At 40.2% G+C, this 27,589-nt stretch overlaps 1 protein-coding gene across 1 annotated transcript in view; it reads left to right on the top strand.

Annotated features, from left to right (window-relative positions):
• Positions 1–27,589, top strand: part of FRMD3 (FERM domain containing 3) — a 215,539-nt gene that overhangs the window by 66,805 nt on the left and 121,145 nt on the right. The window contains exon 2 of the mRNA XM_024218149.2: positions 21,889–21,993. Coding sequence (XP_024073917.1) covers positions 21,889–21,993 — 105 coding nt within the window. The remainder of the gene's footprint in view (positions 1–21,888; positions 21,994–27,589) is intronic.

Here is a 27,589-nt window from a genome sequence, read left to right as displayed (position 1 = left end):
GTAGCACATCACAATATGTGGCGCAGAGGGGAGTATTTGGGGGGAAGAACAACTAGGCTAAGAAGCCTGCTTCTCTCCAAGGAAAGCCCACATGGCATTAACTCCTGCTTCGTGGCTTTGGTCCCTGTGCAGTGCAACTGTTGCCTGGTCTGCTGTGCGAATGCAGCCTCTTGCTGGCTGGGTAGTTTAGCACGTGGCTAAAATGAAAACTCTGGCCCTGGCAGAGTAACAAATGTTCAGAAATAAACGGGACAGCAAGTCAAATGAAAATCCAGCCCGTCACTCCTGAGGAGTTATGTGCTTTCTTCCCCTTAGTCCAATAGCGTGGAGGGGAAGGAGCTTCAGCTCTGCACCCTGAGAAGAGGAAGCAAGTATCTGGTGCCCCCAGGGGCCATTTTCTCTGCTTGCTGCCAGCGTTCTGCCTTCCAAAAGCAGTTTCAAAGTATAGCCACCCCAGATCCCTCTCACTGGAGAGATCCACAGCTTGGTTACGCATGAACAGGAGAGCCCCACAACTAGTTCCCTGTCCAAATCTATGCTGGGGGAAAAGAGCATATAGATTACCAGCCCCCTTCCCAGTATCCACTGACAGCCTCCAACTCCTGTGTTCCCTCTGGATTTGGGTCTCAGAATCCCTCTGTTCTGGGTGGAAGGCAGAAACCGGGCACAGCTTGGACCTGGAACCCCCTTGAAAAGGTCAGCATGCCCTATGACAGTTGCCCTCAGAGGATGGTGTAAGTGTACAGCTACGCTGGGAAAGCATTGTCAGTATAACTCCTGAAGGAGTTTTTGTGCCAGGGGACAAAAGGTCTCATTGAGGGCCTGGAGGTTCTGAGAGCCACAGGGATGGGCCTAGACTTGTTTGTGGATCCTTAGGCTCTGTGCTTCTTGAAAGCCTCCAGGTACCCCCTAGTCTTGTGGCAAACCCATCCTGCCATAAGGACCAAATGCTGAGAGGTTTCTGGAATACTTTTTCTGTGGGAAAACAGAATGAAGGCCTTCTTTTTAATTATTTTAATTCTGCATTCCACTCAGAGAAGTGAATAGCGTTTGTTTCTTAGTTCTAGAGCAAAGAAGTAGCAGTAGTTTTCATGTATTAATAAAAAAAAATGTGTCACAGTTAAGGGCAACTCCCCTTTTATTCCCTCTTCCCACTCTCCCTCGTGTTCCCTTGAAGTCCTCCACTCTAGTCTCTTGGCTCCTCAGCTGTTACGTCTCTTGGGCAGAGACCAATGTCTCTTTCTCCTTCCTTATGGGGATTTTCCAGGCTGCACAGTTCCCTGCCTAGACTGTGGTATTCCCAGCAAATCAGGCTGCCTAAACAGGCCAGCATCTGCGCTTTGCTTCCTCTCCAGAGACTATGAACAGAGTAATTGCTAGCAGTTATGCATTACCACACAGCTCTTTATAAGCAAGCACATTTATTATTAAGGTGAAAGCATTACAGAGATAACATATTGAAAACAATAAAAGTCCTTATACACATGCTAAAAGCTTACCAGAGGTCACCCATTAGTTTTTTGGTGCCTCAGTGGGCCAAAGTCCTTCCAACCCCTCCCAGGATTGATTGGAGCCCCCCTGGAACTGAAGGTCCTGTCTGTTTGCTGGATCAGAAAGACGGTCCTGAGTCAGTTTAAACTCAGGCTATTTATCCGAAAGTTCTTTCTTTGTCTGTTGGTCTCTGGAGAATCCAGTTTGAACTGGTGTATGGAGCCTCTCCGGATGGTAGTCCTTCTCTGGAGGCATTACAACCTGAGTGAAATTGCCTAATCACCTCCCACTATTCTTGTTGTAGATGATTGACCATTGATTTGGTCAACTTAATGCACCCTCTCTATGCACACACACATAATACATCATTTGAAAGCTTATTTTGTGTACTTTAACATGAGGTATGATGTGGTGCTGTCAAGAGCCGTAGAAACAGAGATAAACAATGGACCATCAGTACATTAAAATGACCATTTTGAAATATCCACTTTGAAAGTATCCACCAGGCCTATAATTGGGCCTTTTTGCTGTAAAGAAGTATGGAAGCATGGCATGCTGTGTGTGTGTGTGTGTGCGCGCGCGCGCACGCACATGTGCAGGTGAAGTTAGAGTCGCTATATAGTTTTTTTCCCCCTTGATACGTTTGTGACGGGCTTCTCCTGGGGTGACACCTGGAACTGGGGTACCACTGAGCCCCCGACACACCAGCCTGGGCTCCCTGTCACACTGTACTGCTGTGACAAGCTGCAAAGCCTTCTAGCCTGCACTTTCACCAGCATTCATACAGATAGGGACACACCCAGCTGCAGCTACATGTGCGCTCTCTAAGGGTATGTCTACACTTACCTCCGGGTCCGACGGCAGGCAATCGATGTTCTGGGATCGATTTATCGCGTCTTGTCTAGACGCGATAAATCGATCCCGGAAGTGCTCGCCGTCGACGCCGGTACTCCAGCTCAGCGAGAGGAGTACGCGGCATCGACGGGGGAGCCTGCCTGCAGCGTCTGGACCCGCGGTAAGTTCGGACTAAGGTACTTCGAATTCAGCTACGTTATTAACGTAGCTGAATTTGCGTACCTTAGTCCGAAGTGGGGGGGTAGTGTGGACCAGGCCTTACTATCAGCTTCCCAGCCTGGGACCCCAGAGCAATACCGTCCTGCCCTGGTCAAATCTGACCAGTATATGGGTTTAATAACCAGTCTGCCTCTCTCTCAGTGTGAAGAGAACAATGCACACTTGTGGTAACCAAGCAGAGATTTTCCCCAAGCACTCCACTCAGAGCTCGCTGGTTTAGATTAAAACAAAAACAAGTTTATTAACTACAAAAAGATAGATTTTAAGTTATTATAAGCGATAGCAAACAGATCAAAGCAGATTACCTAGCAAATAAATAAAAAACATAAACTAAACTTAATATTCTAGCTAGATTGGATATGAATTAGCAGATTCTCACCCTGAGAGATGATACAAGCAGGCTGCAGATTCTTAAGGGGCAAGCTGCACTTACTTTACAGCTTAGAATCCCCAAATGTTTCATACACAGGGTAGAAATCCCTTTAGCCTGGGTCTGTCACTTCCCCCAGTTCAGTCTTTGTTCCCCAGGTGTTTCCAGGAGTCTTCTTGTGTGGGGAGTGAAGAACCACAGATGATGTCACTCCCTGCCTTATATAGCTTTTGCATATGGCGGGAATCCTTTGTTTCAAAGCTTCCTGTTCCAATATTCAATAATTAGATGTGAGAAATTTCTTTAGTGTTTCCAATTCCCCACTGGCTCTTTGATAACTGTATGAGTTAAACTCTGTTCTGTTGAGACAATAAGTATTCAATGACTTCAGTTGTTTGCAGTGTTGTTATAACCCTGTTGGTCCCAGGATATCAGAGAGAGAAGGTGGGTATGGAAGTATCTTTTTATTGGACCAACTTTTGTTGGTGAAAGTGTAGTTCAAAAGCGTCTCTCTTTCACCAACAGAAGTTTGTCCAATGAAAAGATACTACCTCACCCCCTGGTGTCTCATGTACTCAATCAAGGAGAATGCATTTTGATGAAGAATTAATATGTACCCTGACTCAGGAAAAAAGACAATTATGGAAACAATCAAAAGATAGAAGGATCAAAGGCAAATTGGTTTAATTCTTTTGGACTGATTTAATGGGAATAAGAAGTATGGTGCATGGGGAAAAGATGTCTCACATTGAGGTGGATCTGACATGCCAAGGAGGAAAAGTGAATTTGAAGAGAGCAACAATTTATCTCTTATGAGAGTTGTAAAGTTTATTACTTTTACTGTCTTTGCTTTGTAACTAAATAACTTATTTGAAAACAGATTGCAGAATCTTCTTGTAGTTTTCCTACCAGACATTTGTCTAAAGTTTGTGTTTTTGCTGCTGTATTTTTAAATAAATATACCTCTACCCCGAGATAATGCTGTCCTCGGGAGCCAAAAAATCTTACTGCGTTATAGGTGAAACTGCATTATATCAAACTTGCTTTGATCTGCTGGAATGCGCAGCCCCGCCCCGCCGGAGCGCTGCTTTACCGCGTTATATCCGAATTCATGTTATATCGGGTCGCGTTATATCGGGGTAGAGGTGAACGTCTTTGAATTTATTTATTTTGGATTAAATCTAATTGATTGTTGGAAATACTATTTGATGTCTTTTGAGGACAATGTAATGTTAACACTAAAAGGATTGTCATCACTTTGTGTTCTGGCTGTAGCTAAAATAAAATGTGGTCTCTACTTGTCAGTAGTGCCGAGAATGAGTATTTGGAAGAAAAACTGTTTGTTAATCTTGCTAATTCACCATGAGGGTAGTGGAGCTAGCTGGGTTTCTTAACCATCTTCCATTCTGTGTAATAACTTACAGATTTCAATTGTTCCGACTAATACATGATAGGGAAGGCCTTCCTATTGTCCATCCCTAAGAGTTTATCTGGGTCTTTATTACACTTGGCTAGTGTATTTGTTACACTCTTAGCCAAGTTACTTGGGGCTGTTGACCTCATTGCCATAGCAGAACCTGTCTCCAGTTTATAGCACTCAGAGAGATTCTGTTTCAAACTTGCTATTACCAACACACTGATTACAAGGTTGAGTCTCTGCTTTTGAATCAAACCCACACAAAACTCAGTGATGAATCTCACTGTGTGTCATTTGAAAATGATAGTGTACTATTTACTGCTGATGGTTGTCTACTCAGCTACATACAGTAAGTTTCTTAGACATAATTGCTTTTGACTTCAGTGGAGATGTAAGGAAAACAAAAAGCATATCTGAGTTCATGCTTTTGGAATTATTTGTGAAATGGATGGGATGGGGAGGTGGATTGCTTAATATTTTATTAGCTGATTGGTTTTTCCTGTGCTGCAGCTAATTAATTAATGATGTATTCAGACACAAGACTGGCTGTTCATCCATTCTTTTCTCAAGCACTTGCAAGAATCCTATTCCTAAGAGCAAAGGGTACAGAATAGCACATGGTATGTTGAGTGCTGCATATCTGTTTTTCCACTGTTCTTGGAACTTTCAGATTTTAAAAAAGTGTACAGTTTATGAACACTGTTTTTGAGGAAAGCAGGGGGATGAGGCACACAATATGAAAATATCAGAATTAGGCTTGGATATTAATTTTTATTTCAAAATAAGAGAATATAAATACTAGCTTCCCATAAAACCTATGTGAAATACTGGACCCAGGTAAGCTTGGTAAGCTTTATAAGACTGCTTTCCACTTTAAAGAAAGGATCTACTCTGTGAACAGCCTTATGTCATCACTCTGTCCAGTCTTGGTACAAAAGACACTGCTGCATCCCTAGAGTACTCTATTAACCAAGAGACTGATTCAGGGACAGCCATTAGGAGGGTGTTGGGCTCTCCCAGTGGAAATGCAAAAATAACAAGCTGAAAATCATGACATTTTTATATGCAGAAAAATTTTCATTTGTCCCAGATTGAATCTTATTCATCCTGGGCTTTGGGAGAGGTTAATTTGTGAAGAAAATTCCATGCAAGGTGGGAGGAGAAAGAAACATTTCTGGTAGATCAAATGGAAAAATCAAATGCTGGCTCTTTGAAGTTGCTCTTAGAGTTGGAATAAGTCCTAGGAGAGATGGATTTTTTTCTATCCCGGTGCTTATGTGGTTCTCATCACAACATAGGGAAGAGTGTAGGCAAGGTGTTCAACAGTTCATGATACATTTATTATATGAATCACTTCTGTATGTGTGATGTATATAGATATATACATTTGATTTTGGACTTACACCTCTACCCCGATATAACGTGACCCGATATAACACGAATTCGGATATAACGCGGTAAAGCAGTGCTCCAAGGGGTGTGGGGGTGGGGCTGCGCACTCCGGTGGATCAAAGCAAGTTCGATATAACGCGGTTTCACCTATAACGAAGTAAGATTTTTTGGCTCCCGAGGAGAGCGTTATATCGAGGTAGAGGTGTATATGGGTAATGTTCTATATATAAAATCTGACAGCTCTCTCGTTCCAGCAGGCCTTATAAACAATAGACCAAATTCTGGTCTTGAATATACTCATTTTTTACTTCAGTGGAAACCCTGTATGAAGCATTTTAGTTCAAAATCAATAGCTGTTCCAAGGTTCATTGTAAAAAATAGTTTAATATAGAAAAATATCAACCCTGTGCAGTAACCTTCTATCAATCATAACATTCCTTTTTTTTTTAAACTTAACTATTCAAAACATGTTGCAACATTAAACAAACATTTTTTTCATTATACGAATAGCAAACAATCAAATACATTTAATTTCATACTTCAGACTGCTGTAGCAAGTTTTTAAAAAGGGATCAGAAGAAAACACCGGACATCAGAATAATGTTAGTTACAGGGCATTTTAAAAAACTGTCAGAACTAACTTTTTTCCCCACAAACTGTTATAGAAAGTTCATAAACTGCAATGTTCAAGAAAGTTCATACATTGCAATATGTATTTGGAATTGATCTTTTAGATCAAAACACAGACTTCTTATTTTCATCTCTGTTAAAATGGAAATCCTGGTGCAACCTTAACTGAGCCCTACTATAATCACTATTACTTCTAGTTATATAGTTTGTTAGATGCTATCACTCTAATGCAAACTAACTTTTAAGTTTCAACCGAAGTATCATTTTCTTAATAATTTCTGATAATTTAACTTCATAATTAGGGCATTCTGCCATATTTGTACTCTCTATCTTGCATGTAAAATTGGCTACCCTGATCAATTATGCTGAAATACAAATGTACAGTTTGGCATCTCAGTTTGTGGGCAGATCTGAAGTCTATATCCTTGCCCTTGCATCAGTGTCATGCTCAATTAATGTCGTCTTCATCTGCTGTGTCAATTCTGGTGTGTTGGTCTATTGTGGTTCTATGCACTGTCAGTCTTCTGCAAGTTAGATTCAACTCGGAATATGCAACGGGGGAACAGGGAGGGATTATTTATTTCGGATACCTTTCCTGAATGAAGTTGAAAATTGAAGAAAATGGCATGAAGATTTGCTGATGGAAGCACTCTGTTCCTTTTAAGAAAATCAATTGTGCCTTCAGATAGCAAGCATCATGACTACTGCACTAATGGAAGTAACTAGCAGAATCAAGCAATTAGAGCAGGAGGGCATTCTGTAAGGCTAGCACTTCAGGGCCATTGAAACCTAAATGGCCAAGTGTTGCCCATGCTGAGGGGAATATGACTTGATAGTAATGATAATGAACCCTCCAGCTGAGCATTCAGTGTGCAGTTCATTTGGCTGCTCTGTGTGTTGATGGGGGCTTTGAGAGCCTCAGTATGTAATATTTGTAATTTACTCCCAGATCAGGCTGATTTACAGGCTGGATAGATGTCAGGTCAATAGCTGATCAATAGAAAGCAAATTATCTGGGGAAATCTCTTTACCCACTATTAATAATCTACTCTTGCTATCCCTTTTTGTTGTACAATCAGCAATATATAACCCCCATCTTCCTGTATAATTATGGTTTGATGATGGTTTTGCAAAGATAGTGTGGGTTGACAACATGGCATATTGTTCACTTTATTTTTATTGTATAATTAGTTTCTCTTCCATAATCTGTTATTTGACCAATATTGCCCTATAATTATTCTTAGTTGCTAGAGGATGAAAGTACCTTATTGAATTTGGTTATTTGGACAGTGTTACCAGCTGTTTGCAAACTCAGAATCTGAATGGAAAGAAAAATAGTTAACTCCAGTTTACCCTTCTCATGTAACATCTGAGGTAATAGATGGCACAGATGAATTTGAACTTTTTAAAAAGCTATCTATTTCTGAGCTCACTTCAGCATATGCTTTAACAGACTAAATTTTCAATGCACTGGGATTGAGGTATACAGTTCCATTTAACAGTGATGGGACTTACACAGCTCAATGTACATACGCAACCCTGAAATTTTACTCCCTTTAACATGCATGGAATTTTTAAAAAATGATTTCCTCTGGCCTCCCTTTTGTCTTTGGACTATGTCTCCTTTTTCTTAGGCTATGTCTATACTATGCACCTTTTAGCGACACAGCTGTGCCACTACAGCCATGGTGCTAAAAGGTGCGCAGTGTAGCTGCTCTTTGTCAACAGGAGAGACCTCTCCTGCCGACAAAAAAAAATTCCAGCCCCAATGAGAGGCGGTAGCTTTGTCAGCAGGAGAGCTCTCCCACCCACAAAGCGGTGTTCACACTGGTGCTTTTCATTGGTAAAACTTTCGTTATTTGGGGGGTGGGAGGATGTTTTTTCACACTCCTGAACGACAAAAGTTTTACTGATGAAAATCCAGTGTAGACAAAGCTTTAGTCATTTGTTCCTGCATGGTCCAAGGGGAATAGAGGGAAAGGATTTTATTCCACTTCAGTAATTATTAATTAACACTTGGGGCTTGAGTAATAATTAAGGGCTCAGAAACCTGGCCCTGGAGATAGCAATGTCATTCTAAAAATGTTTTCGGATCCCATTTGCAAATCCATGAATCAGGTTTGCAAACAGCATTGTAGTACCCCTGCCCATGTGGGAGGCATGTTGTTGTTCAATCCAGGCCCTTCTGCAGAAGTAAGTCCATCAGCTAATAAATCTTATGTAAGAAAACTACTCTGTGGTGTATCTTTATATCTTTCATACAGTTCTTGAATTTGTCTCCTGAGTTATGGCACATTGGAGATTGCAGTGTGTTTCCTCCTTTTAAGCTAATCCTTTCCATTGCCTGTGGGAGAAATAAGACTTGATCACATAATCCTGGGTAAGATGTAGGCATTGACAAAGGCAATTCAGATGCTTTTGCAGTTTGATATTGTTGTTGTTGTTGTTTTTGTCAGGGAGAGGAAAATTATTAAATATGTTTGGAAATATATATTTTTTATGCAGACGCGTAATGAACAATCCGTGTCTGCACAGTGCATGTACAGAAAGCATCGTTACCAGGTGGCTTCAAGAGAGAACCGTGGGTTTTGAAGTCTGAGCCCTTGGCTTAAAAAACCCATAGGCTTACATATTCTATAAATAAAGATCAGCTCTGCATGCTCAAGATAGAAGATTCTTGTACAGTATAATTATAATACCTACAGTTCCGTATACTCTTGCCTTCTTAAGCCAGAGGTGCTTGTTTTATATAGTTCAAAGCTCACACTGGTACTAAATGTGGTGTATTTTTGCATGAAAAGGCACCACTAGAGACTGCCATACTCCTAATTAAACTGGCTCATGTCCTTCTAGCTCCACTGTGCTTTTGTTTTGTGTATCCCCACATTCCTTTCTCTGAAAGCCTCTACCTTACTGTAAATAAGATATCTTCGATACGTTTTATTCTGTGTGTGTGTGTGTGTGTGTGTGTGTGTAGTTCACAAGTAGCTATTTTTTCTAATAATTGATATTGTTTTGGATTAGATTGTCACTTCCCGTCCTTTGACAGTAATTTTCTATATTCATGCAATTGCTTTGTTTGTTCCCCTCACTTCACTCAATCAATGTGGCCTGTGAATCAAGACCAATCAGTTAATTGACTTTCAGATTTTATATAGTTTCACTTTCTGGTTTGCAGGTGTGTGGTGATGCTGTGGTTGTGTTTCCAACATTGCAGAGGAATGTTTTTAAAATAAAATAAATTAAAAAAAAACATTTCTTAAAAAATAGACGTGTTTATTAATTTGTTTGTTAGGTGTGCCTATATACAGTGATGGAATCGCTATGAAAGCACAGACGAATGGGGTTTGGAAAACACCTAGTTTCTACAAAATCTAAATTTAGAGCATTGCATAATGAGTGAGCTTTATTTGTTACAAAATGCATTACTAACCACTAGTTAAAAAAAAAGCTCCAACAACCTGCGTATTTTAATGTTGGACATGGTTATACAAAATGTATTTAGATGTTTGAATATACAGAGTAAAGCACACCATGTGCAAGTCCTGATTCATGCGAAGGTAGTCTAGGGGAGAGGGCTTTTCTAATTGACTGACCAGCTGGTAAATGTGCTTGTTGCAGTATTTGCTTTTGAGCTAATCTAGAGGGGTTGGTATTAATGATGTTTCAGACTTGTGGACATTTACTGTGTGAACTTTTCCAGAGCAAAGACATTTTTTTTGGCATAATTGTTTTGTTCCTGGCATAAAATGTTCCAGTTCCAAGCTGGGCTTTACTCAGCTCCAACTCCTCCTTGACATCGTTTTTCATTTTGTTTGTTAAACTTGAAAATAACATTTGGGTCTTCATGGTATTCCATAAATTTTGCAATTTAGAAGTGAATAATTACAACCTGTTACTCACAACATATTGGAGGGAGCTAGTTGTGAGAGGAAAAGGAGAATGTCATTGATAGGTCACAGTTTTTATACTGTGCTTTGTATTTTCAAAGCACTGTTAATCTAAACATCTAATTTCACAAAACTCCTCTGATGTAGGGTGATTATTACTATCACCGTTATACACAGTGGTGCAGCTAGGCATAAGCAGACTAAGCAATTGCTTAGGGCCAGAAACAGCTCAAGGGGCTCCTGATTTAGTATTATTTCCAAAATACCATTCACCTTATTTAACATGGACTTTTTAACATATGTATTAGTGTGTGTTGTATTCCTGCATAGGGCACCCAACAGGCTAGCACTGCCTCTTTTTTTACACATGGGAGAAATGGAGGCAGAGGTTGAGGGCCAGTTTATTCACACTGATGAGCAGTTACTTCCATGAGTAATCCCACTGAGCTCACCGAGTCATAAAACCCTTGCCCAGAGCCTCACAGTGAGTGGGTGGCAAGGATGGGGATTGGGATTCAGCTTCAACACATGAGCTCGGTCTGGTACCCCTCTCTGCCGGCAGTTATTGCCATCCTGTCACTGGCTGGATCTTGCTTGCTAGCGCAGGACTTGAACTTTCAGAATTCAGTTCTTAAAAATCTTTTCCGTATTGGAAAATGCAGGCTGCTGCGCGCTCTCTCTCCTCCCCAACTTCACCCCCCAAAAGCAGCAAAAGAAGTCTCTACAATGTTGTTTTAAAATCGGTCCAATTCTCACAGCAAATGGCCCTATCTGGCAGTGCTACTCAGTGAGCTTTATTGCTACGCCAGTGCAAATGAAAACAAACATAATGTTGACTGTTCCAAAACACAAATGAACAGAGGATTGTTCCCAGATGTCCTTTTAAAGCTACATTTCTGGGTAGAAGTGCAAGTCCTCTGTATTTGGCTGCAGAGTACCGTAAATATCAACAGCATGGACTTTGTGTTCCTGCTAGGATGAAAGCACAAGTTATTCATTATACAACGATGTAGAAAGAAAAGGCTCTTGCTGCTTGAAATGAATGACTGGACATAGTGATAGAAGAGCTGGGGAATGAAGGAGGTGATGGTCAGGGAGTATCCGCAGCAGAGTTGTGTAAATAATTGATTTTTCGGTTTTCTGGCTGAACCGAAAAGATTAATTTTTTTTGTTAGTTTGAACTAACTGCTTTGTTCGACCCAAAATGAAATATGTTATTTTCTAGTTTATTTAAAAAAAAATTGAGGAAAAATATGAAATGTTTCATTTTTAAAAATGTAAAAATGAGATGTTTTGATTTTTTAAAAAACTATTTTGGATTTTTGAACAAAGTTTGGTAAATTTGACATGAATTCACAAAATGTTTTGATTGACCCAAATCTTCATTTAAAAAAAAAGTTTTGTCCGAAAAATGTGTCCTCCGGACAATTTTGAATTGTTAACTCTCTCAGTCTGTTGATGGATTATTCTGCAAGTTACAGTCTCTTGCAAACACCTTTTGCATGCACAGTTACAGCTATTGAGGCTTCTCACATGTGTAAAAACGTTTGCAGGATCGGGGCAAGTGCATGTATTGTCTCTGTTTATGTTGATGCCTTATATCTGTGACAGCATTCAAATAAATAGGCTCAGATCACTTATTTGATTCTCACATTTCACATTCAAATAAATGCATGTCGACTAGCCACTTTATTTTAATATAAAATTATGGACTCAGATAAATGCACATAGTAGTCCTGATTCTCTTCTTACATAAATGTAAACTAGGTGCAACTCTGTCAGTGTAAATCTTCTCTACTTGGGAGGAGAATCAGACTCTCTCTCTCTCTCTCTGAATGTGGGAACAATTATAGTTTTCTCTCTTTCTCTCTTGTAAATAGAGAAACTAGGCAAACAAAATGCCAAGACGAAAAAAGCTATACTGCTGCATTATTATGGTATGAGATTTTTAAATGCACAACAGTCAGCATGATCTTTTTATTGACTAAGTGCCAGCCTTGAAGGATATGGCCTAACAAGTACAGCTATGTAGCTGTAAATTTGCCATATTGCTAGGGTGACCAGATGTCCTGATTTTATAGGAACAGCCCCGATTTTTGGGTCTTTTTCTTATATAGGCTTCTATTACCCCCCACCCCTTGTCCTGATTTTTCACATTTGCTATCTGGTCACCCTACATGTTGCAGTTATGTAAAACCTCACTATAATGGCATTCAAAGCTTGTATGTACTAAGTGTCAGGGCTGGCGCTTCCACTAGGCGACCCTAGGCGGTCGCCTAGGGTGGCAGGATTTGGGGGGTGGCATTTTGCCGCCCTCGGCGGATATTCGGCGGCAGGGGATCCTTCCGCTCCGGGTCTTCGGTGGAAATTTGGCGGCAGGTCCTTCACTCACTCCGGGACCCGCCGCTGAAGTGCCCCGAAGACACGGAGCGGAAGGACCCCCGCCGCCGAATGCTCAGAGGAGGAGCGCTGCTGCCTAGGGTGGCAAAAACCCTGGCGCTGCTCCTGCTAAGTGTCATATTTGTGTTGTGTTTATAGCCAAATCTGAAAACAACAACAACAACCAGGAAAAAAGGGCCCGATCCTGAGAGTTGCTGAGTGCCTTTTGTGAGGGGTTGGAGGACTTTACAAAATCAGGCCCTGGGCTTGGGAGGTGTCCATTGTTTTTGCTTTTACATTTTTTTCTTTGTTACTCTTCTCATCTATTTGATGCATACTTGAAGCTTCAGCAGTGAATAGAAAACAAAACTCTGATCCTACGGTAAAGTGGATTTTAACAGATGTTTGCAACAAAAAGGTTGACCTTGTTTACGCTAGGAATCCTGTCATTTACAAGATTTAACATTTATCTTTTTTTTTCCTTTCATGTTTTTTAGATCTGGAGTGCTATCAGGGCCAAATATTTAAACACAGCCTTTGAAACTATACATATCTATTGTGCATTAATTGATTTACACAGACAAGTCAGACAATGCTGCCTCTGACTATTCAACTTGTAAGTGCAAATGCCTCTCTTTGTGCACAGCTTGTGCTGTTTTGGGATTTGATTTAAGGCCATTATAAAAATGTGTTCCTCAGAATATGGATGACATTGCCCTTTAGATACTCCAAATCAGCTTTGATGGAGGTCACATGTTGGGTTTGGATTACTTGGTACTGCTTTTAAAAAAAAGTTTAAATGGTTTGTTAATTGTGTGGCATTCTTATTCAGTACTTCAAGGACACTTTGTTGATTTACATTCCAGAATATTTCAGCTCTTCCATTTTGTATGCTTTTGTGACTTCCACTCTGTTCCTCTCCAGCTGTCTTGCATCATCTGCTTGAGAAACATTTGATGGTCACCAGGCTAGATCTTAACATCATTCTCTGAGATTTCTAGCTGGCAGGTTTTAGAAATCTGGCCTGAGTGTTGCCCTCATGCCCCTGCAGCTGTTTTAATTTCTGTATTGACCCAGTCTGGCTTTGACTTTCTGTGTGTGTGTGTGTGTGTGTGTTGAGTTTCAAGTAAGTACTTTAGTAAAGCCTTTTTGTCATCTGCTTACAAGAATGTTACACTCTAACATATACATTATTTTCATGCATTGACATTTTGGGGAAGGATTGCATTTCATTTGAAACCTGGCTCTATTATGGGTGCTTTGTTGAGTTTCAGGATGAATTTGATATTTATTATTCTAAGATCCAAATCGATTCTCATGCTCTGTTGTGTGTGATTGGCAGTTTCTCACTGAAATTGTCCATATTCCTTTGCAAATAAGAATAGTTTTTAAACTGTATTTAACATATAAAATTTTTACCATATGTGACAAGTGTACCAAAAATATAGTTAAGAAAAGACCAATATCAGTAAGTTGTCAAAGCTCAAGAGCGTTTTCAGCAACGTTACAATAATCATGAAAGCAGCTGTTTATGGTTTCTGCAGTGCATGGATTGACTAACCATTACATCGCTCTCTGTTTTGCTAAATCATTCATTATGCTCTCAGACTTCAGTGGCATCATGTGCTGCTTCTGGTATTTCTTTCCATATATAAATCCTTTATGACATATAAATTCTTCAGACTGAAATATCGCTCTTTGTCTGAAAAACTGTTACCTACTATAATTTCCTAGTTTCTACCATTGTTACAAGGAACACCTAGCATTGTTACAAGGAACACCTAGCATTAACTATAATTTAAAAAGATGAGAGGAAAAGGAAATTGCCTCTTTCCAGTTTATTTAGTTTATTTAGTTTGTGCATTTGAGATCACTTGCATATAATCAGTTCAGTCAGTTTCCCCTGCTGCTTTTTTGGGCCTTCTGCATATTTCACAGGAGAGGGGAAAGCGTTGCAAAACCACCACAATTGACGGGGGGCTCAGAGAAGCAGGTGCTTCTATTTCAAACCCACTTTGTTAACTTTGGCTAGATTTCAAAGTAATGGTGTCCCATTAATATTGTAAACTATCTCTGCTACAATATTATACGGAATACACCTTGTTTGTTTTCATTCAGATGGTATTTTCTGTACACAAGCGAATTCAACTAAAACCTGTTTTAAAATGGGACTGTGAAAGTATGCAGCTGTAAGGCCTAATCTCTCGAATATTTAAGCAATGCATGTAACTGTATATAAGCAGCCCAATAGAAATCAAAGGGACTACTCACACAGGTAAAACTACTCATTCTTAGGAGCTATCCATAAGTTACACAGCACATATTTTGATGATTTTTAAGACCCACCCACCACCTTGTAACACTGAAACAAATGGTCTGTCATGAAAGATTAAGGACCCACTCATCCTCTAATTCCTTATGTAATTTATGGCAAGCCCCATAGGTCTTTGCAGAATCAGACTAGAGGCTCCTTTTAAAATAGCAAACCAGATCTCAGCCTAAGTTCCTTCTCTAAATGGAATATGAAAACCTTCTGCAAGTATGTTAGGTTGTAAACAGGAATGTTTTAGGGTAATCTGCCTGAATATAACTCTGAATAATGAGATGAAATTTACAAAGGATGGGCCAGATGTCAGGAAACATTTCCCAATCAGGAGGCCTGTGAGAGTGCAGAGTAGTGTCTGAAAAGAAGTGGTTGGAAGAAACAGCATCACATATTTCCTTTAAAACTACACTGGATAAAACATTTGAGAATATGAAGACATTTATTCATTTAGTTCATTGGTTCTCAAACTTATTTGATCGCACCCCCTTCTTTGTGTCTGTGTAGTAGTTTACGCCCCCCCCCCCACCACACAGGTACATATAACGATTTAAAAAAATTATCATGCAACTCTCATTGAATATTAAAAACAGTAAGGCATTGATTCAAACAGAGCCAACGATCCATTGTAAAAAGAGCAAAAGCAAAACTGTGATTGTGGTTGATGTTAACAATTAAATGTGCACACCGTGTCGTAGCAAACGGATTAACGTATAGATGGCAACGACTTTGCATAATGCTATGCAAGTTTAACAGAAATCTGTCAAAATGCACACCACCATCTAGAGTCACATACACAGCACCCGTCTGAGGACCTGATATGTCTGGAGGAATCAGCTTTGCTAGTTGTTCATTGCTGTGGGTAAAATGGGCGCAGTAAGGTTTTTTTCCCCTAAAGCTTCTCAGCCCACCTCCCCCAGAATACATTCTGTATCCCCTCTCCAGGGGGACCAACACCCAAATTTCAGAACACCTGATTTAGTTTTGGATTTTTTTCCTCATTAACTTATAACTAAGACCTTCCTAACTTTTTCTAGTTTAAAACATTTTAAACTAATATTTAAAACAGTGTTTCTGGGAAGAGGCAAAATTTTGCAACTCTGAGAAATGTAACTTTGTGGGTGTTTAATGTAGAATTTTTTCTTAAATCTGGTAAGAGTCCAGGTGGAATTTAAAACCCATTAACTTTAGTAGAACTGCTCACTAACTTAAATTTAACCATCTGTTAAATCTTTGCAGGATCAAGTCCTAAGGTTATATGTGAGCTATTGTTGAATGTATAAGAAATGTTGTATTTACCTACATGGTTATCTTTGCATTCTCCTTTGTAAAGAGTTTAAGGATACCTGGAGCATGAAAGTCATTATATAAAATAAAATTCCATTCTATTCAATTCAATTTTTTGATCCACCAATTTTCCATGCAATAGGGTTAGTGCAGCAGTTGATTTCAGAAAGAGAGCTTTGTTGTTTTGAAAAACACGATGATTGCTCCAGCCTTTGATCACACACTAATGAGCTCAAATACTGCGTGTGGTGATTTGGGTGATGCAAGAGACTTATTAAAATGAATGGTTTAGAAAGTAAGTCTATAAAAGTTAGTGTATTCATTGACTGTTCTTCCTGCCTCTGTATAACTTTGTCAGATGAAAATGTCATTTTAGGTCTGTTTTTTTTTTTAACTCTTGGTTTAAAATGGAATTCCTTTATGTATTTTTGTTAGTAAAATCCACATCTTGTTGTTTCCTTTTGTGATTCACCAAAATGGCTTTATTCCTAAAATCTAGATAGTTTATTTGATTATTGCATGCTTATTTTATAACTAAATACATCTTGGATTTCAACAATTTGTGTTTTAGATTTGTTGATTGCCTGTGTATTAAGGCATCACTGTTCTTGCTTTAATCTCTTTGCTTTTCTTTCTGTAGAATATTTACAAACACAAAATGCATATGTAGCAGTGACCTCTAAAATTTGCATCAGAGAGATGTTTCTTTTAGATTTTGCTGTCACAGATCTAACTCTGATAAGTACACCTTCTCTCTTGGTCAATCAGAGAGGCATCCTATAGACATCTTCCCTTTTCACATTTTGTGTTTTTGGTACAGACCTCTTCCTTTTGAGCCAACAGTTCACTCTGCCTTCATTAGTGTGTCCATATAGAGTTTAACAAGCCACAGCGCAAACCATTCCAGTAACAAGTAAGTCATTCTGTAAATGCCTTGAGGCTATACAGAGCCAGTTATAGAAGCAGACATTTTATAGCGCTCTTAGTGGGAGAGGGGTGGAGAGAGAGAGTGTCAGGGAGTGAGCATATACAAGGAGACAAAAGAGAAACTGGGTTAACATCATTTGGAAGTGTGGAAAGTTATTAATGACCGGGAAAACAAAGGGCAGATCAATGAAGGCAGTAATATCCCCCGGGCATGAAGAAGCAGGGTTTTGATTGGAAGAGTAGGGGAACATACAGTAAAGAGTAAATACATAGGAAATGGGAGGTAGAAAGGAATGAGAGGAAGGGAGAACACAACAGGAGATGCTTGTGTTAGGGGGAGGGCAGAAATGGCAGATGCTCCCACATACCGCAAAAAAGAAATCTAGAGATGAATTAACAACACAGAGACAAAAGTCTGAATAACTAGAGTATGAGCTAGAGATGGGCTGAGAGGAAGAGAGAAAATTCAATATATCTTTGTAATGCAGAAGGGAGGGAGAGAGCAATCCCGGAAGGGGCTGAGTAGTCACAACTCCATGTAAAAGCTGTTCAGCACCACTCTGGATTGGGACCCTAGAGAGAATCTGGAAAGTTTTTAAACAATTAAGAGGATTCAGGGAAGAGCAACTGTATCCATACCAAAACGGTATGCACGTACCAAAACTTGCCTGTAAAATGGTAGTTCTACAAATAACAAAGCTCTGCAATAGTTATTGCTTACATAGTTATCTGTGTAACACTTGGCGTAATCGTGATGTACAAAATTTTTACCTATGGAAAGCAGTCAGGTGCGCTGGACTATTGATGAGTCAGGAGACCAGGCCTCTGCAGTGACTTACAGTTAGGGTGACCATATGTCCTGTTTTTAAAGGGACAGCCCCGTTTTTTGGGACTTTTTCTTATATAGGCGCCTATTACCCCCCCTCCCCCCCAACCTGTCCTGTTTTTTCACACTTGCTATCTGGTCACCCTACTTACAGTGTATGACCTTGGGCAAGTCGCTTTATCTCTCTCTGTGCCTCAGCTACCTCTTGTGTAAAACGCTGATGATAATACTCACCCTCGTTTGTAAAGTGCTATGAGATCTATGTATAGCAAGCATGACGGGAGAGCTAATTATTAGTTTTTGCCTATCCATACAGCTTGTAATTTAACCATCCATTTAAAAATTGAAATATAGGATGTTAGTCAGTTTTGAGGGAATGGACTAGGAGGAAAAATTGAGTGGTTTAAATACATGCATGGTGGAGAAACAGAAGATGCAAAGAGAATATGATAAACAAAAGGCAGATTCAAGTGAGGACTATCCGTGTGTAAGTGGTAGCTGGGTTTTGAAGGCAGAGACTGTGAGAAAGAGATGGTCAAAAGAGGGAAAATGGAAAAGGACAGAGGCTCAAGAAGTGTGATCCCTGTGGGTTCCACAGAAGAAGCGTCTTTATGCGGAGGGGAGAGTGGAGAGAAAGAAGCATGATAGTCCAAGAAGAGTGGGTGATGATACACAATAGTGAAGGCTGCATTGAGGCTAAGGGCAGCAGGAAGAAGGAAGTTCATAGATTTGTAGGTTCCAAGGCCAGAGGGAACATTGTGATCATCTAATCCAGTGGTTCTCAAACTTTTTGTAGTGGCGACTCTTATCATACAGCAAGCCTCTGAGTGCGACCCCGCCCCATGAATTAAAAACGTGTGTGTGTGTGTGTGTGTGTGTGTTAATTTAATTTAACAGAGGCTCGGGCTGTCAACCCCGCGCCTGGTGGGGATCGGCTGTCAGCTGGACCTCCACACCAGGCCTGGGGCTGACAGCTCGCGACCCCCACGTAATCACCTCACAACCCCTGTGTCACAACCCTCAGATTGAGAACCTCTGTTCCAGTGGATATATCATCCTCAGTGTTAAAAATGTACACCTTAATTCCAATCTGAATTTGTCTAGCTTCAACTTCCAGACATTGGATCTTGTTGGTAACTACAGCATGTGTAGTGCAGTTTAATTAAAGTCTCTTAAGGACATTGTTGTCTGAGGAGTGAAAGGGAGCTATTTTTAATTTACTTTAATGTCGATCTAATCCCAGTCTATTTTATTTATGTATTTATTTGTTTGTTTATAATTTGTGTTGCAATAGTACCTAGGAGCACCAATCAAGAATCAAGGCCCTATTGTGGTGAGGACTGCAGAGGCATACAGGAAAAAGACAGTCCCTTCCCCAAAGAGCTCACAGTCTAGGTACCGACAAGATGCATGGGATCAGACAAACAGATAGTATTTCTGTGCATCCATAGTATCAGAGTGCATAGTACTGAGAATACAATACTTGGAATAAGTAATCTGAAATCTCAGTATTTGCAATACTAATGAAATTTTCATATGTGACTATCATGAGAAACAGTGCAACAACAAGCAGATTGGAACTCCAGTTGTCATAGAAGGATTGAAATGTGTTCCGAAAGTAAACTTCTGTAGTTCAACATACTCTTTAGGGAAAAAAGCATGCTGTGCTTCCTTAATTTTGTAAACTCATTTGACCCTGTGCATTTTGGAGCTATGGTGATGAGAGAGTTTCACCTGGAAAGTATTGCTTGCTCTGAATACCATGTCACCTTATAGCTTGATCATCATTAGACTCATGCTGATAACAAGGAAACAAAGGAATGACTTATTCAGTGTGATGTGTTCTATACAAAAGGCCTCTTATGCCTGGCTGGATAGCAGCATTGTTGTGCAAAATGTAGGTTTAATTTCAAACAATTGAATGTGCCCCATGTGTGATGAAAGTTTTTCAGTGTGTTTAAATTTATTGTGACATTCTCAAAACCTGCTTAATTGTTGGTTGGTTTTTTTTTTTAAGCCTGCTGGAGTGAATCAGCGTTAAGGATTCTGTAAATGATCTTACTCCTTTCAGAATGAAAAAATAAAGGTTTCCTTAGGTAGTTTATATTCTGGTTTTTTTTATGCAACACCTAATTAACCAGTGGAACTTATTGCTAGAAAATACCATTGAAGCCAAAGCTTACAGGATTCAGGAAAGGATTAGTTTACACTGGCTAAATTAAAACAAAATGTATGTAGTTGGGTGAGGTTAAATACCCTCATGCTTCAGAGTGTAAGTAATCTTTTAACCTCATGGGTAGTTTTTCCACATCTTTCTAGATGGGGTTCCCCAGAGTTTCCTCTAGAATTACTGGTATTGGCAATTATCAGAGGGGATACTGGACTAAATGATCTGTGCAGATGTGGCAGTTAAGTCCCCCCTACAACCTGTGCTGTGAGGGTAGAGGCACTAGGAATCCCCTAGCCACAAAAAGGTCCAAAGAAAGACAAATGATACTTTGTGCTAGACATTTAGCATAGGCTCTTATCCCCTGGCTCTCTGACTTTCACTGTTTTTCTTAGCAGGTGGGGAGTTCTTTTCACTGAGGGTCATTGTGAGAAGCAATGAGAAGTACAGAATATCTACCAATTATATTTATTTTTCAAGTAAATTATTTAACATTTCCTCCCCCCGTGTCACTTTAAAAAACCCACAAAACTATCCTAATCCTATGTATCTCAGTAGAGTTAAAAAGTATATTGATATCTTTATTCACAAATATCCCTTTGGTATTTGTAGCTTTAAACTATTGGTAGGTATGGTATACAATAAATGCTATAAATACTACTTCTGCCTTTAATATCAGGGATATTTCATACATCTCCATTTTTTGGAAGCATTTCTTCCACAGTTGTCTGACTAGAGATGAAAATTCTCATGTGGTTTGTCTGTGGCTAGGTTTTATTTATTTTTAAATGAGAAATCTCTGATAATTTTTAATATATGGAGATATCCTATCTCCTAGAACTGACCCTGAAAGGTCATCAAGTCCAGCCCCCTGCCTTCACTAGCAGGACCAAGTACTGATTTTGCCCCAGACCCCTAAGTGGTCCCCTCAAGGATTGAACTTACAACCCTGGATTTAGGAGGCCAATGCTCAAACCACTGAGCTATACCTCCCCCCAAAGTCTTTAGGGTATTGGTGTATAGTAAGGAATCTGATCTTCAGCCCCAAGGTACGTGGGCATCTCTACACCTGATTTATCCACATCTATGTGAGCACTCAAATCCATAAATTGCATGCACATATGAGTGGATGGGTACAACAAATGAGTGCATCTGTAGTGATGCACTTAGAGTGGGTGTGCCTCTGCAAACAGATCTTAGCAGTGAAAAATCAGGTCCAACACATAAGTCTTATGAATGCAAAAAACATGTGAATGGTTTGAAATTCTGTGGCTAAATAAATGGCCATTATGCAAAATGTTTATGTCTGCAGAGAAGAATAGATAAGGTGTGGACATAAGGTTAAGTGGATAGATAACATCCCACAGAAACATGGTTAACAGTGTATATTGGATTTTCTAAATGTGCAATTTTAGAAGTAATCAGGAGCATACCTGAGGAAATGCCACCCTTTGTTCTGATGTAGCAATTTGTGAAGACACAGGGATGAATACAATAGCATTTTTAGAATACATTTTATTTTTTGTATCTCTTCAGGGGAAGTGGATATTCATTGTTTTTGTTCTCACTTGATTGCAATAAAAGCTCTTATTCCCACCTTCTTTAACTCTTTTTATTAGACTTCTAAGAGTTCACAAATAATGGGTTTGGAATGTGTGCTGAGTGTATTTAGAGTAATACAATATAAGGTTACTAATTTTTTTTTTCTTTTCCAGAAGGAGACCAAAGGTCAGTTTCTCATAGATCATATCTGCAACTATTACAGCTTACTGGAAAAAGACTATTTTGGCATTCGATATGTCGACCCTGAGAAACAGCGGGTATGTAGAGGAACACTCACTAAATTTATTTCTAAGTAACGTTGTATTGATATGGGTAACAAGCAGGCAAGCTCTAATGCAAAGCTACAGTATTACTGTTGAAGTGCTCTCAGACACTAATCCATAAATCATTCTAAATTCGCTTATTAAATTCATTTCTCTCACTTCATATGAGTCAAATGAACTAATAAACCAGGGGTGGCCAACCTGAGCCTGAGAAGGAGCCAGAATTTACCAATGTACATTGCCAAAGAGCCACAGTAATATGTCAGCAGCCACCCCATCAGCTCCCTGCCCCATTCCCAGTGCCTCCCGCCCACTGGCAGCCCCACCGATCAGTGCCTCCCCCTCCCTCCCCACACCTCCTGATCAGCTGTTTTGTGGTGTGCAGGAGGCTCTGGGGAGGAGTGGGGAAGGAGCGAGGGCATGGCAGGCTCAGAGGAGGGGGCAGGAAGGGGCGGAGTGAGGGCAGGGCCTGTGGCAGAGCCAGGGTTGAGCAGTGAGCACCCTCCCTCCCCCCCCCGGCACATTGGAAAGTTGGCGCCTGTAGCTCCAGCTCCGGAGTCAGTGCCTATACAAGGAGTCACATGTTAACTTCTGAAGAGCCGCATGTGGCTCCGGAGCCACAGGTTGGCCACCCCTGCAATAAACGTAGGTCTCTAGTCCTGAGGATAATTGGTGTATTTTAAATTGCGCACTGCTCCTTGCCATTGTCCTAGTGAAGAGGGAAAGATTGAGTCATGACTCGTGAGGAGCAGTGGTTATGCTAAAGGGTTCTAGCTCCAGGCTCTGACAGTGCAGTGGATTCTATAGTAGTACATTTTATGCAGGGACTGCTTCTCTGAAGTTGCTGGCAGAAAGCACATTGAGTTTAACAGCAAAAGACAATCAGCTATCCCAGTTCACTTTTTACAGGGCGCATGAGCTTGGAGAGCTGTAATATAGAAAACAGCTTGTCAGATGAAATTTTCCAATTAGCATTCACCATTAGTATCTTTGCATTATTTCCAGGTATTATATTGTGCAAAGTGAATTAGTGCCAATTTTGTGTGCAGCCATTTGCACAGCAATGAGTACATTCTCCTCTGGGGGAAGGTGGCCTTGCACTTTGTCCTCTATCGGAGTTTTCTTGTATGCCTGTGCAGCCTTATTTTCTGTTCATGTGTTTTTGAATGAATATTGTTGGTTGCGAATGGTAAGGGATAATCAGCGTTAGAAACTGAAGCCTTTGGACAGTGAATTGAGAACAGCTTTGGCACCATATGGTTCTGTGGCAGAGCTAAGGTTTAGCTAGGGAATTCAGTGGCACGGTGGCATAGCACACCAGCCTTTTCTCTCCGGAGACCAACAATAGGCTGAAATTGGGTATGGGTCAAAAGTGAAAATGAGTTTGATAATCTCAGTGTCGCTCCCACTGGATACTTGTCAGCACCACAAATCAAATAAGTTTGGCAAAAATCAGCATGATTAGCACACTCTGGTCAGACCTATAGAATTGGAATACTGTAGAAGTTGCATTGCTAAGCTACGTTTGGGCCACTTGCACATCACCTGCCTTATTAGAACAGTCTCAATTAGCAATAGCTCAGATCAATGTAGTTAATCCTTCATAAGCAGCAAAACTGAAGATATTTACCCCAAATTAGAATGAGCAGAAACAATAATATATTTTAATTTTTAAACACTAGCATAAACAAAGGGATATCTGTTTCTAATTAGACAACAGTTCTGGCTTTTTTGTGTGATCCTAAACTGCTCATGGGTAAATATGTTAATGCTGTGGAATCAGGGCCAGCTCCAGGTTTTTTGCTGCCCCAAGCGAAAAAAAACAACAAAAAACGGAGTGCTGGCACCGAAGCAAAACAACAACAACAACAACAACAACCAAATGGAGTGCCACCCCCAAAGGGCCGGAATGCCACCCCTTGAAAAGTGCCGCCCCAAGCACATGCTTGGAACGCTGGTGCCAAGAGCCGGCCCTGCATGGAATTATATGGGACACTCTTGTGAGCTATACTTAAGTACCATGGATGACACACTGAGAGCAACACTCGACCATGTGTCAGTTGTCCCTTCCCCCTTCCATGCTCTGTTTTATTGTATTCTTTCAGCTTTAGTTCATTTTACACATTCCCTCAAAAGAGATTTCCTGCACAGTGAATCCTGCATTAAGGGCCACCCTCCATAAACAGTTCCTAGTGTTAAGCAAGCACATGAAATTATCCCCCAGAGATATCCAGTACAAATTTGTTCAAGACGTGAGAAGTCAAAAGGAGCAATCAGTACACCAATGGAGTCACTGGCTACTCGCTGTCAGGAATATGTATTTTTATGCTAGTTGTAGGTTCTGTTTTGGCCTTTCTTGGGAGCTGCAGGATTGCTGCCTGGATGCTGAATTCATGGAAGCCAGTAGTACATACCCTGATCGTGTTCTTTGAGGGACTACACTATATGCCCTTCAGGGCAGGGATGCTCTCTCGTCTGTACTGCACACAGCTCTGCTGAGCCCCAGTCCAGATTAGGGCCTTTGGACATTACCATAATATAAATATTGGGTACTACTACTCCTACCACTGCTGCTTATGGTTTTAAACAAATATTTGAGTCCCTTACTGTCTTGACCTCAGACAATGCATATCGAGTGATGAATATGGATTAAAAATATAATGAAATATCCTTTGTTCCAAGGAAGCAATGTTGTTTGTTCTGTATTTGTCTTCTCCTTACTCATGATCTTGATTGAGTTCACTTATCTGAGTTTTGCCTGTGTCTGAGGTACAGGTAAAACTAAGTGCCCCATGTAACTGGAGCTTGTGATAAAATCTGTGCAATTTCACTGGCCTTTGTAAATGAATGAATAGGAGACTCCCCAGATCTTGGATGCACATTCTTCCCTCTGGGTTCCCACTACTGTGAAATGGTCAGCCCTGTATCACATAACCTGCTGGGGCCCAAAGATTGTAAACTGGTCTTGAAAATACTGGATGAAGTTCAGAAATATGCAGCTCAACAAAAAATAGCTGGAACAGTAAATTTGAAGTGATGATGTCGGAGTCATAACTTTACACATACAGTTTTCCATACTTTCATTTGTATATTTCAGCTTCCTGAGATTAGTCACTTGTGCTAATAAAAAGTGAGGTCCCAGAAGATGAGTTGTATTGTGAGATATGAAGCTGTAGAGATACAGAAAGGTTGTGGAAAGCATGAAATCACAGTTGGCCCTCAGAACAGAGGGTAGCGCCAATGGCAGTAGCACAAGTATTGCTCCGAGACTGCCACCTGCAAGCAATTGTAATCTTTAGAAGAGGCTTCCCAATTGTCTCACTATTCTCCCAGCCTCTGCAAGGAAGAAGAAAGCCCCTATTTTTCATAATATCTGCTGACTGATTAATTTGTTATTTCTTATAATAAAACAGGAATAAATGAATTCAAACAAAGTCTATAAACAGAGTGCATCGGGTCCATTATGTGAAATCAAGATTGTGTTCTTGCATTATTAAAATAAGATTTTCTTCTTTTTAAAGCTGTGGAGTCTGGTGGTTTGACTAAGAGCTCTTTAGAACTTGATTTATGATAAACCATTGCAGTGTATAAATTATTTAGCATCATATGTTTGACAAGATGCTTCAGTGTCCCACATGCCAACAAGGTGGTGAAATTTTAGACAATAAATGAAGACTAACTTGCACAATTGCAGTAGCAAAGCCTTACCATTTGCATTTGTTCAACCTTAACATTGCATTTTATTCTAGTAGCAAAGCCAAAACAAGCACAGATCCCATATGAAAATAGTGTTGTTGAGGTGGATAGCAAATAATGCACAGAACATTTTTGAACATTTAATAGAAAAATCTGATAACTAAAAAGTAAAGTTCTTGCTGCTGCAGAATTGTTTCTCCGGAGTTGTGAATTCTGCTGCTAGAGTTTCACATATGCCCAACTGCATAGTTACTTTCTCTGTAAATGTGACAATTGCTTCAATCTGGATATGATTCAGCATGCCTAAGAACAAACTGACTAATATCTGTCATGTGTTTGTTCTCTCATGCTCTCCATAGGGGGAGAAGTATGTGTGGAGGAGTATCTTGTTTTGGTAGTTTTTTGTTGTTTATTTAAATATACCTGTTGCTATGTATATATATTAGAGAAGGCACGGTCAAAGACATATGCCTTGCTCTTAGGGGGGAATGTGATGAGGTTTGTGATGGTCCTTGATTCCTGGGGGTGTTCATTGCACAAACACAGACTGGCCCCTCAGAAAATTTAGAAGGCAGAGGACTAATGTGCTCTTATGGTAGTTTTGTGTTGCTGAAGAGATGTGCTGCAGTATTCTGTAGCACTGGAGTTTCCTAAGAGCTGAAGGCCTCATGCCCAGGTATATTGCATTGATGTAAAATGACAAAGGCATGAATAACTGAGGCCCGGTCATTGTCCTCCAAGATAGGTGGAGTCTCCTGGCCAGCTGGATATGATGGAAGGCATTACTTGTGGATGTTGCTATTCGAGAGCTTAGCACAAGCTAGGAATCAAAGAATGCTCCTGAACTACTGTCTGAATTGACAGTTGTGAGTATGTACTTTCAACCAAAGAAAGATGCACTGTGGCTGCAAACTCTTGAAAATGCTTTTCTCTGCCTACCAGCTTTTATCTTGCTGGGGTTCAGCTTCAGCTAGCTCAGTGGTTCTCAAAGTTTTGTACTGGTGACCCCTTTCACACAGCAAGCCCCTCTCCTTATCAATTAAAAACACTTTTTTATATATTTAAAACCATTATAAATGCAGGAGGCAAAGCAAGGTTTGGGGTGGAGGCTGACAGCTCGCGACCCCCCATGTAACAACCTTGTGACCCCCTGATGGGTCCCGACCCCCAGTTTGAGAACCCCTGAGCTAGCTGGTTTTCATCCATCAGCTGATCTTATTCAAATACTGCGCTGAGTCTGAGCCTTTTCTGAGCTAAGAATAATAGAGATTCATTCTGTCAGTTGATACAGCTTGAGTTAAGAGTCTTTAAGAAGTGCTCAGAATTATTTGTATTACTGACAGGTATGTTCATTTCAGGAGGAAACCCCCCAGGTAGTTTTGTGAAGCCGCACAATGTTTGACACAGAGTATCCAAAACGTCGTCTTGCATCATTAAGACCTTTTGGCAGCTTCACTAAGTACAGGGTGCAGCTCCTGTCTTACAGAGCCATGCTGGCCAAGGAGAACGTATTACACTTGCTCTCTAGAATCTGCACTAGGTCCCAGGTGGGGTTATGGTTTAAAATAGAAGGAAGGGAGAGAAATTAGATAATTGCCAACCTTTGTGGACTGTGGTAGAAGAGTTGTTTACTACACCTACATGTAGCATGTTATAAAGCTATATATGAGGACTAGATTGTGGTTTTTATGCCACAGCCTCAGAGAAGGGATTGATGTATAGCGCCAAGAGGAGCACTGGAGAGATTGTGTCTTAGACCTATAGATTAGGGTTAGATGATAGTTTGTGTGTATATGTAGTGGGAATCTCTCCAGTACTCCTCTAACTAAAATTTTGTAATAGTCAAAATCAATAGTGTAACTGTAAACACAATATTTAATTGTGCAATAGTATC

This window comes from Terrapene carolina, unplaced genomic scaffold (genome assembly GCF_002925995.2).
Source record: "Terrapene carolina triunguis isolate 2854851 unplaced genomic scaffold, T_m_triunguis-2.0 Scaffold113, whole genome shotgun sequence".
Classification (NCBI taxonomy): domain Eukaryota; kingdom Metazoa; phylum Chordata; order Testudines; family Emydidae; genus Terrapene; species Terrapene triunguis.
The sequence above is the reverse complement of the archived record's forward strand: the minus strand, read 5'-3'. Positions and strand labels throughout refer to the sequence as shown.